General features: G+C 35.1%; 1 protein-coding gene across 10 annotated transcripts in view; it reads left to right on the top strand.

Annotated features, from left to right (window-relative positions):
- Positions 1–12,249, top strand: part of Gtdc1 (glycosyltransferase like domain containing 1) — a 472,440-nt gene that overhangs the window by 396,929 nt on the left and 63,262 nt on the right. The window contains exon 12 of one of the 10 annotated variants that reach the window (XM_063259033.1): positions 3,995–5,736. The exons of the other annotated variants lie outside the window; for them this stretch is intronic. Coding sequence (XP_063115103.1) covers positions 3,995–4,051 — 57 coding nt within the window. The 3' untranslated portion in view covers positions 4,052–5,736. Of the gene's footprint in view, positions 1–3,994; positions 5,737–12,249 lie in introns of those variants that run through there. 10 annotated transcript variants of the gene reach the window in all.

Below are 12,249 nucleotides of genomic sequence, written 5' to 3'. Positions count from 1 at the left end.
AGAGGGTCTAGAGGCACAGAGGACAGACAAGTCCTTAGAAATTCTGGAACAAGATGGGGGATGAGATTGAGATAGAATCTTTCACATAAATTCAGGATTATTTAAGTTCTACACCTGCATCAACCTGTCCTCTCCCCAAAAATAATCCGCATACAAGCATGAGGGAAAAAATAAAGATGGTATTTCTAGCATTGAGTGTGGGATGGGAATTGGACTCCTAGAGGATTTGCCATCATAGACATTTGCCTCATATGAGCATGGTGTTCAAACTGCATCACCTTAAAATCCCATGTTCCAATGTCAACATATTCCAAGCAGAACTGGCTAAGAACAGATCTATTGTGCTATAAGCCACATATGATTCCATCAGAATCTACTGAAGTTGAGCTCACCATTCAAAATGTTTAATTGATATTTCATGCCTATATCTTGTAATCAGAGCAACTACTTTGAAGATAACTATGCAATGTGTTAACCTTTTTTTTTTTTTTTTTGGTAATTTTTATTTTAAAGAGAATAAAACCAAGCAAAATAAAATAGAATAAAGCCAATCAAAATAAACAGTGTAAGTGACACAGGATTTCAAAACAAGATAATAGGAAATCAACAATGGTTACCATAATGCCTCTTGTTGTCTTCAAAATAGCTGCCCATAACTTCAGACACAGTAAAAATGAAACAAAACAGAGCAGAATAGAAGTAATAAAAAAAATGAACACAATAGATTTCAAAACTAGATAATAGTAAATCCAAAATGACTACCAAAATATATCTTATCTTTGAAATAGTTGCCTACACCATTGGATATAATAAAATCAAACAAGACAAAACAGAATAAATGTCAACCAAACAAAACAATGAAAATGATACAGGACTTCAAAACGATAGGAAATGCACAATGGCTACCACCTTCAGAAGGAGATCCCCCATAGATACTACATTGTATATTTTTGTCTTCTGAATAGATGATCACACTATCGGCTTCAGGCCTGCAAAGTCAGTGAAACACTAAACACTCTAAGTATGAAGTCATATTTTACCCCAATAGCTGTCATCACAGCCTGTGTTTCTCCAAATCAGTCAGTTGCTTGATGAGGGGGGAAAAGAGGGGAGACATCTTGGCTCTTTTGTCTCCCAGCCCACATACTGGAAGGGGCTGGCATCTGTTTCTCTCCCAGCAGCCCACACATGGCACCTGTTAACCACTGTTAATCTATTATCTTGTTTTAATGTTTTATATCATTATTTTTGTTGCTTTTTTCTTTAAAATTACATATATATATGTATATATATATACATATATATGTGTGTGTGTGTGTGTGTGTGTGTATCACAAGGAACAATTCATCTGGAGAGATCAAGGAATGTATACAACAGCAGAATTTCATATAGTAGAGCTATCCAAGAGAGACTATAACATGTAAATTTAAAATGAATAAAATTTAAAAAGAGAAACCTTAAAAAATTTTAAACAACATGCTAACATAATATCTATAATAAATACATGTAATTTCTTTATGGATACATACACATATATGCAAATATATAGATGAGGAAAGGTAAGGATAAAGTTGTTACTTAGGATATAAATTACAAAAGCTCTCAGGAGTGGGAATGGAGAAACTTTGCTATTAAAGCAGGTTAACTATAAAAAGTGATAAAGAGATTGATAACAGACTTTTTAATAGTGTTTTATTTCTTAAGTTGTATTGTGGACAGAGACTTTGAATATATAACTTTTCTTTAATATTAAATATGCCATACAAATTTAATGAATCACATGTTTTTAAAGGAAGGTGCATATGAAATTCAGAATAGTAACATAGAAGATATGTAGCCAGTGATTAGACTTCGAATATCTTTATATTTTTGTTTAGAAGGAAAGTAAATATATGCATTTACCCTCAACTTTATGAAGCCAGAGTAAAAGAACAAAAATAAAATATAAATTTTTAAATAATAGCGATTTTCGTAAAAATTGATTGGCTGCCCAAAAGGAGAAAAACAGGATTATGGTAAATAGAAACTCAAATAGACCAATGGAAATGATTCTAATATGTAAGACATTATAATAATATTGCCAATCTAACATTGTCACTAAAACAGATATTGAAAAACTGAATGTTCAATATTTAGGTAAATGGATATTTACTGAAATGCCTGAAAACTTTAACGGCATATAAATATTGAAAGTAAAGTTCTATGAAAAAAAAAAAAAAAACACCAGACAAAAATTGATGATAAAAGTTAAAATCCCTGGTGTTGTTACATTAATAGAAAAAAGTAGGCTTTAAAACAAAACCCAATTGAGGATATAGCTCAGCAGCACAGCATATGCCTGGCAAGAGCTAGATTCAGAGTTTTATTCCTGATACCTAAATAAATAAAACAAAATCCATTATAATGAAAATGTACTGCCACCTAGAAAATATAACAATTATCAACTCGTATGAACAAAATAATGTGCATTCAAAATATGTAAGGCAGAAATTGGGCTAACTGCAAATAAAAATTTACAATCAGAGTGGCAAATTTTCAATGCTTTCTCTATGTAATTAGTAGATCAAATAGACAAATCTTAGGAAATAGAAGAGTTGAACAATTCAAATTGCAAGTTTTAAACATTGGATATTTATATTGAACCTTGAACTCAACAGTCTGAAAATATGAAATTTTTTTCCAGCACATTTGGAGCACTCACCAAATCTACCACTAGTTAATTTTAGCTGTTAGCTTGACTGGATCAGGGGATGCTCAGATAGCTGGTAAATAGTTATTTCTGCCTATGTCTGTGAAGGCAGCTACAGAAGAAACTGGCATTTGAATCAGTGGGCTGAGCAAGGAAGCTCTGTTCTCATTCAGTGTAGAGAGACAGTATTTAATCAGCTTAGAGGCTAAATGGCACCAAAAAGTGGAGGAAAAGCAAATTCTTTCTCGCTTTGAGAGCTGGGACAAGTGTTTACACTCATGTCCAGTTTTTTTGTAATTTTGATTATTTAAAAATGTAAAGAAAACCATCAATAGCAAAATAAAAAAACATATTGCATAGTTTAGTATTAGAAGTACATTACAGCCTTCATTTCATACAATTAACCAAAAGAAAGGTGAAAATTGGTGAACTAATAATGAGCCAACAAGTTAAAGGAAAAAACAATAGTAACTAGACTCTAAGAAAATAAGTACAAAAGAAAATTAAATGGTCAAAGAACAAAATTAATGAAGTTGAAGGTACAAAAATTGGAGAATAATTAGTGATGTTTGTTCATTAGAGCAACAGTTGGGGCTTTCTCTCTTACTTTATAGGAGCAGAGAACTGTATGGTCTTTATCTTGGAGGAACCCAAAGAGTCTCCCAGCATCAAAAATTATATTGTGCCCACCAGCCACAGAAGCAGCAGGCTGTAGGTGATCATGTGTTTTGACAGTCCCATGACTCTCTGAATAGGTTGCCGCAGGACAAAAAACATGGGAGATGTCTAGGTGGATTGGTGGATGGCATGGGTGGAGGGGTGGGTGGGTGGGTGTTTGGCCAGGTGATCAAGTGAGTGAATAATCCGAGAACACCAATTTGCAAACTAGCCTCCTGCATTCATGCCCATCCTCATACTGCTTTCCATGATCTGCAGTTGCTAAGAATAGGAGAACAGGTTCTTGTATCATGTTCTAAATCTGAGATAGTCCCACATTTAGCAGATAAGGAAGTAGCATTGCAAAACAGTACATTAGAAACAAGTATTATTAGGAATTTTAAAACACTAAAGAGTTTAAAGAAAGACATGACCTCCAAGTTTGCTTGTACTGATGGAAAATAAAGGGCATTTGAATTATTTTCTACCGTTTAGAATTTTCTCTTTGCCTTTCTAGGTTTTTATTTGTATGCTTAGTGAGATTTTAGTGGAAGCAAATTTGTAATTCTAAAGCAGTCTACAAATGTACACTCATGCAGTATAACCCAACCACCATTTTATGAAGATTTTTTTCTCTGCATTTCTTAGAGTCTGCGGTTCTTAAAGGAAAGTGAGGATGCAGTGATGTGTCACAACTGCTATTAGAGAAGTCCATGGGAAAAACATCCAGCATGATGATCAACCTTGGCAGTCCTCGCATACAGTGTGATTATATTGTAATACTGTTTGATGCAGTCATATGTTTGATCAGTTTCAAGAGATGAGCATCACCTCACTTCAAACAATATGATACAGTCTCATTGTATGGAATTATGGCTGCTGTCAATCAGCATATGGCATAACCCTTAAAGTGCCATCTCTGCAGAATGTCATAAAAATAATTGCAACACTTGCATTAATTAGTAAGTTTCTGCCCTAAAATGAAACAAAACATGTTAAGACAATTTATCTATCTCTGTTCACTTTTGTTATCACAGAAGCACATATATAACCTATATGTGCATGCACTCAGCTGATTAGCTTAACTTGTTAGAGCATCTATGCTAATAAAAATAATATCATGAATAACATTCCTTTTGTAGGAAGGAATAAGTAAGCTATACTTCATATTATTTTGCTTCATGATGCCCCAGTATACACCCACCTTTATTCAGCTGTCTTATCAAAGTGACAAGTAGGTGGGAAATAAGGGAAAACATTAAATTATTACTAAATCTGTTGTCTTGACAAACTCAAAATTTAAGCTCAACAAATGACAAGTAAATGGCATGTGGATGTGTCTAAATGTGATTGATACAGTAGCAGAGTCTTTGGAATGTTTTTAATTTCATTTTGCTAAAGTTAATAGACCATCATTTTGAAGGAATAAGAATTACATTTTGGGTGGAGTTTACATTAGTTATGGAATATTTTCCCTTTTGTTTAAAGTTGTATTTTGTAGTATTTCATTATTGTGTTTCTCATAAGTTTGGCTGTCTTCACTTAGTAATACTGATATTTCCCCAAATATCCATCATTTGAAAGATTACTAACTTGATATAATGCGTACTAATTTGCCCTAAGACTCATGCACTTTCCTTCCTGAAGTAACTAATACCTGCACAGTCAGCTGTATATGTCGGTGGTGTGATGGGATTATAGAAGCTGCCCCTGCACCTGGTTGAAGTCAATTACTTATAAATCACACCTGGAAGTTGGCTGTGACGGCACATGTCTGAAATACCAGAAATTAGGAAGCAGAAGCGGGAAGATCCCTATGAGTTGGATGTCAACCTGAGCTACACAGTGAGTTGAAGGCCAGCTTGACCCTGTTGCAATAAATAAATATAATAAATCTCATATGGAACACTCCTGGAATATGTCAAATACCAGACTGACTCCTCTCTCTGCTACTTGACTGGGTTGTCTCTTTAACAACAGTAGATATTACGCCAAATTCACTTAAAGGATGAAGTGTACATATAGGTTATATTTATATAGTTATATATCTATTCACAATAAAAATGTTTGACTACTACTATAAATATTTTCCATTACTATTCTCTTCTATGACTATGAATAATTACATAAGTAATAAAATGGTATATAAATTATATGGTCCTGTTTTAATAGTAATACTTTTTTTCAAATAATCACAGGTCCAAATAACCAAACAATTTCTTTTGAAAGCTTTGGTTGGATTGTCAACAGTTTTACCACAAAGCTTAAAATTCAGCAAGCTGCCAATAATATGCGGTGATGTGAGAACCTGTAAAACAATACAGATGTATTTAAAAATATTGTGTTTGCAGCATGAATAAAAACCATTTTGTATTTCCATAGCCCCAGAATGTCAATGTGCCACAATTTTGCATTAAAAATAAAAAATGGAATCCTTATACTTCAAAGCATTACAGTCCTAACCAAATTAGTAAACACTGGTTAATATGTCTCGCCCATGAAAGATGGTAGGATCTTTGTGGAATCTTCACAGAGAATTAGCATGTTTCTTTGTGGAATTAATCAGCACTTCTGTAAAACCTGCCAATTTTATAAAACCTTCTCTTTGTTTAAAAAAAAAAAAAAAAAACCCCACACACAGAAGCAACAGAGTGAAGATGTCTATGCCCCCTGGACTGTTCTAAAAGTCACTACAAAGGAGCTTTAGGGAGCTATGTTCATTATGAGTAGTAGTTGCATTAGTTGTCTATTGCTGTCTTACAAATAAGCACAGCATTTAGTAGCTTATAACAACAAACCTCTATTATCCTACAGTCTCTATGGATGTGGAACTGGGGCACAGCTTAACACAGTGCTCTGTTTAGGATCTCTTGGAAGGTTACAGTCCAGATGTCAGCTGGTAGCACAGTCACAAAGGTTCAGCTGAGAGTTGGGGATGTAGCTCAGTAGCAGAGTGCTTCCAAAAGGCCTTGGGTTAGATTCCTCACACTACACCACACACGCACGCACACACATACTCACCAATACACAGAAACACACACACACATACAGAAGTGCAACTGAGGCAAGACCGCCTTCCAATTTCATGTCTTGATTGTGGGTAGGTTTCAGGCCTCACTAGAGGAGGAGAGACTCATTTCCTTGCTGGCCTTGGCAAGAATCTTCTCAAATTTTTTTGCCATTTCAGATTCCCAACATAGGAACCTGATTCATCACAGTCAGCAAGATACTATGCTTTCAAGACATAAGTCATAGTCTTTTATGACCTCACCATGGAAATAGCATTCAATAACTTTGGCCCCAATCTATTCATTACAAGCAAGTCACTAGGTGCAGACCACATACAACGGGAAGGAAACTATGCAAGGTCATGCATACTAGATGGTAGGAACATTGAAGACCATCTTTTTCTTTTTAAAATTTTTTATATTTTAAAAAGCAAAGCATAAAAAGCATAGAAATCATACAGAATTTCAAAAAATAGGAAATTAACACTAAGTATATATGTATATATTTACACAGACACACACACACACACACACACATATATATATACATATACAAGATAGATAACTACATTACTAATCTCTGTTAGTTCATCAAAAAGAACAGTTTGTGCTTTGTCTGATCATTTTTTTCATGCCTAAATCTTGAAGGCCATCTTAAATGTCTGTTTATAAAAGGAGTGAAGGCAACCAGAAAACTGGAAAGGAGAATTCCAGGAGAGGAATTGGGAGAGAGGAATTCTTTAAGAAAAAACACAATAATCCAGTGATACCCTCTTCTCAAAATCTAGGAAAGGCTTAGGACCAAGGCCTTGGGTTCAAACCCCAGTGCAGGAGAAAAAAAAAAAAATCTGAAATGCCCTTAAGTTATTTAGAATTTTAAAAAATAAAAAAAGCAAGATTATTTTTCCTAATTAAATTAACATTGATTTTTAAAAATGAATTATATCCAGTTTAGGCTATAAGAAAAATGGGTTGTGCACAGTTGGTGGGAGTATAAATTGGCACAACCTATTTGGAAAGAAATTTAACAAAATACTTCAACATTTTAAGTCCATTTCGTGTTTAGGGATTAATGCCAAGAAAATAAATTTGAACTTGTGAAGATGTTAAAAGATGTTTACTAAGGCACTGTTTATAAGAATAAAAAATTGATGCAACATACATATCTGTTAATAGAATTAAATACATTATGAAATACACAGGAGAAAGGCTTATACTGTAGGCAGCTGAAGGGAAACATTTGTAGTATGGGCAAGTTCAAGCAACATATTATAAAGTTACCAAGTTAGCCACACACTATGGTTCAAATTAGTTTTTTTAAATCAACCCTGTATTTGAATAAATAAGCAAAACAGCTGAGAATATTTATATACCCCAACTCATTGCATTTGGTTTTCTACAATAAAGAAATTATTGTGAGATGATTGAGTATTTTATAGTGAGCACTGTTAACCTAAAAGGTAAATTGAAGCACATCAACTGTGAAAGCAAAGAATTTATTCAAGTCAAAGTGAAGTGGCCACCCAGGAAATACATAGTCCATTGCCTGGAATAAGTGCTGTGCAGTGATGTGTGGGGGACTCGTTTTTTATGAGGAAGAAAGAGGAGGAGGAGGAAAAGAGGTCAAGGAGGAGGAGGAAGTTTAGGGGAGGAAGAGGAGAATCAGAAGAAGAAAGAATAAAGAACAAAGGAAGAGGTTTACAGTGTACTGGTTTTTACATTGTAATAATCCACGAAAACAACACAGGCCACCTACCAGCGAGGGTTCACTCAAGTCTTGTTTCTGTTCCAAGTAGGAATTGGAGTTGGTCTCTAAGTTACGCAGTGTTCTAATTGTGTTGACACATTGTTAAGCAACTAAGTTGAAGTTAAAGGCTAAGTTAACAGATCTAAGCTTTAGCGTCTTAGGAGGACAAGACTGCTGTCCCTCGGCCCACATCTGCCAGACCTGTCTTTTATTTTTGCCTTCAGCATGTAGTGTTTAGCAGAAAAGAGCAGTGTTCACTTTCAGAAAGTACAAATGTCAGGGGTTTTTTTGCCTTTGTCTTTTGTACACTGAAGCAAAGTCAATATATAGTCATATATTTTATTTTACTTATCAATAGTTACTCATTAGCTGAGTTAGTATTAAGTACTTATAATACATCTCACACTAGAGTTTTCATTAAACAAACTAAATGAGACAATCTCTGACACTAATGAAAAAGACATGTAAGTTTCATTTAAAATGAAATGTACAAATGTTTTTTAAAATAAGTGTAAGATAAGAAGGCTAGTGCAGAGAATAATCTATATCTATCTATCTATATATCTATATCTATCATCTATCTATCTATCTATCTATCTATCTATCTATCTATTTTTTGGAGGGATATAGGAATCAAACTCGGGACCTTGTGCTTGCCAGACAGGAACTTGTCCTACTGAGCTATAGCCTAGGCCTAATCAATTTAAAATTATGGAAAAATTCATGACTTTGTATTATTTTTAGATATTTTCATCCATCACACAATTATAAATATCCTGAGACTGATTCTGTAACACATATTTTCAAAATAATTTCTTAGGATCCAGAACCTTGTCAATGATGTGCCAAAGTTAAAAAATACATTCTAGTTAGTTGTGGCAAACATAATGGTTTTCAAACCTGTGGGATTTAAAACTCACTTGCAAATTCTATAGAATATGCAGGGATGTACTGGAAGCAATATAGAATTTGAAACATCCTAAACAAGTAAGCAAGTCTTTAGGCACAGTAAGTTCTTACTGTAAACACAAAAATATCCACAATATACAAGATAATCTAGTGTTATCATTGCCAATGAGCACGAGTGTCCTATTTACGTCAGAGTAACACTTCATGGGGGAAATTTATTTGCATGAGCACATATACCAGACTTATAGCAAACCTATCGAAGTATACTTACTTAGTGCATACTCACACATAGAACACAGATCTAGAAATCATTGCACCTTTCAGCACTAACTTGAAGTTCTTTACTTACCACGAATAAGAAATTGGGTGATGGTGACATCCCTGGGTTGCCGTCCCCTGGAACAACATCAACAGAAGCTAGCTACAGCTGGAAGCATCTGGTGGCACACCAGTGAAGGCTGAGGTGCTGGCTCAGGAGTTTTAGCTGAGAATATGTGTAGACTCAGAATTGTCACAAACATATTTCTTTTCTGTTTGCTTTCTGGAGATAGTCAGTTGGTATCTTTGTTCATATTTTTCAAGTGACTGCTGGTCCTTGTCAGGGAAACCTCACGGGGCAGTCCACTCAGGAAGTACTTGCCCTGTTCACAAAGGTTTTTATGCCCTTTCCACAGAGATATATGTCACCTGCCACTCTCCTTTTTCATTTTCTTGTCATCAGTCTGATGACACACAGAGAATGCAAGAAATGGAGAAAGAGAAGTAAAAGAAGAGTAAAGAACACAAGAGCAGAAAAAGATGAAAAATTGAATGAGGGTAACAGTACCAATATTTCCATCTCTTCCTACAAACACTTCAGGATGTTTGCTGTCTGTTGGTGAGGGCCACGTGGAAAGTAGTTCTTTGGGATGAGTCCAGCTGTGTGTGATTTAAGCTCTGATGACATTCTGCACTCTGGGAGACTGGTGAGGCATTTATTGTTCAGCTGGAAAGTCTCTAGGCTAGAATCAGGAGCTACAGGTTCTGCTCCCCAGCTTCCTCTAGCTGGCTGCTCAGTTGGCAGCTCATATGGATTACTAATGTGCTGGAGTAGCCTGTCTGAGAAGAGAGAGTGCTGGAGACCCTGCTTGTCTCACAGGCCTAATGTGAAAATGCAAGACACACTGAGTATATGTAAGGTTTCTGAGAGATTTAAAACAATGCAAAAGTCAGACACCAGAACCAAATAAATGTACTCTGCCCTGACTAAACCATGAATGGATAATTTCAGCTAATAAAAGTATATGACTTCCCGAGGAATTGACTGAGATTATAAAAATTACATTACAATTGGCATGCTCATTAATGATCTTCTAAATAGTATCGGTTGAACATTTACTACTTTAAGGAGAACGGGCAATTACAAGATGAAAAAGAACCAACCAATAGGCTGATGACTATATATCAAGTTTAATTTTAAGTTGCTTTAAAAGGTATCCACCTTAGGAGTGAGTTTGGATGCACATTATTCTTTCTTCTTTCATAAAGTGAATCTATATGTTTAAAAAGCATATCTGAATTTCAAAGAATGAAATCTGGCATGTGGGACAAGAAATGCGTGCATCTCCTAAATGGGCTGGATGCTGCCGTGTAAGTTCTGTTCTCTCCCACAGTAATATAACCGGATTGCTCTTTAAATTAAGTGAATTTGTATGTCCGCTTTCTCTTAATGGAATCAGTTTTGATATACTCTTTGTTCGTGCTGTTACAGCTTCAGTCTAAGGGTTCTTTGTATTAACTTTTTAAAGTTACATTACAAAGAGGTTTTAAGATTTCCCAACAGGCTTTTATTTAACCAAAGCTTTTGATCTCAAACCTGCTGGGGCCTAGTGAAATCCTCACCAATTCTCCAGTAACTCTTCACTATTGGAATTTGAAAAGACCCACCTGGAGGATTTAACTCCCTGTATGGCTTCAGTCATCCTTCAGATCGCGCCATTCAAGCTGACGGGAGGGGTTCTAGTGTACCCTTTGTGATCTCCCAGCAGCCTAAGGTGTCCTTTGCAGAAGTTGTACTCTCTAGGAAATAAAAATCAGGAGGACACAGACCTATATACCTTCTTTCCTGCTATCTTCAGTTAAAGGGGGATTCCAGGGGGCCTGCTTAACATCCTTTGCTACCTAAATACCTTTCGGACATGGGAGCTCAATAAAAGAACTTTCATTGCATCCATTACCCTACTGCGGTGCATAACAAATTAGATTTAAAAGGCTACTTTTCCCCCTTACAGCTATTTCCATCATTTTCTTTAAAATTTCAATTTAGTGTCTAGCGACAGACTCTTCTATAATGTACTTTAAGACTCTATAATGCCAATTATGTTAACTGAACATTATTTCCAAAGAATTAGGCTTATGGTATTACAGACAAATTGTAGTTTAAAAGATCAGGTAGAGAAAGAAGAAGAGAATTGATCTGCTTAAAGGATATTAAATATAAAATTGTATCATGCAAATATCATTTTGAGTAACTTTTTAAAAAATATAAACATGTTTTAATTTTATATTTATCCTCCAATATTTATTTTTAGAAAAACTTGGCAGTTGAATTTAAAACTCTATTTTGAGAAATGATAAAATAATTCTACAAAAATTCTCAATTGTAGTGTTTAATATGTTTATTTTAATTAATATCTCTGGTATGCAGGAACTTTAGGATATGAAAACAACAGCAAGCACAAAAAGTAAATAAAACTGTAAGCAATACAGTATGCGGGGCTGGAGGTTTAGTTCAGTGGGACAAATGCCTGCCTGGCAAGCACAAGGTTGTGAATTTGATTCCTGGTACCAAAAAACAAAACAAAACAAAACAAAAAAAAACCCAATATGTGTTGCTACGGGGTAGGAGGGATTTACCTGTGGACCACGTTGTGTATTTATCTTTTCTTAGCTATTTATGATGAAAAATCTCTTCATCATTAAAAGAAGCTATGTTGATAGAGGTGACTTCTTCCTATGTTACTGTCATTGTGTGAGATGTTATTACCTCTGAAAAAGTCTCAAATTAGCTTTGTATCAAAGAACTAGAAAGAAATATCTAAGAACCTCCAGAAGCTGAACAACGCTAGCCATTCAGGGCTCCCTGCTGCTGAGCTGTCAGCATGTGCACGCACCACACTGTCTATTACTAGACCTTCCCAGCGCTTGTTCCCAGGATGGCTTTGTCCCTTTGGCCTCTTAGGTAAACACAGAAAAACAGC

The sequence above is a fragment of the Cavia porcellus genome, unplaced genomic scaffold, assembly GCF_034190915.1.
Source record: "Cavia porcellus strain 051 isolate PalLab524CR breed Dunkin Hartley unplaced genomic scaffold, mCavPor4.1 scaffold_12, whole genome shotgun sequence".
NCBI classification, from domain to species: domain Eukaryota; kingdom Metazoa; phylum Chordata; class Mammalia; order Rodentia; family Caviidae; genus Cavia; species Cavia porcellus.
Note: the sequence above shows the minus strand (reverse complement) of the source record. Positions and strands in the feature narration are given on the sequence as shown.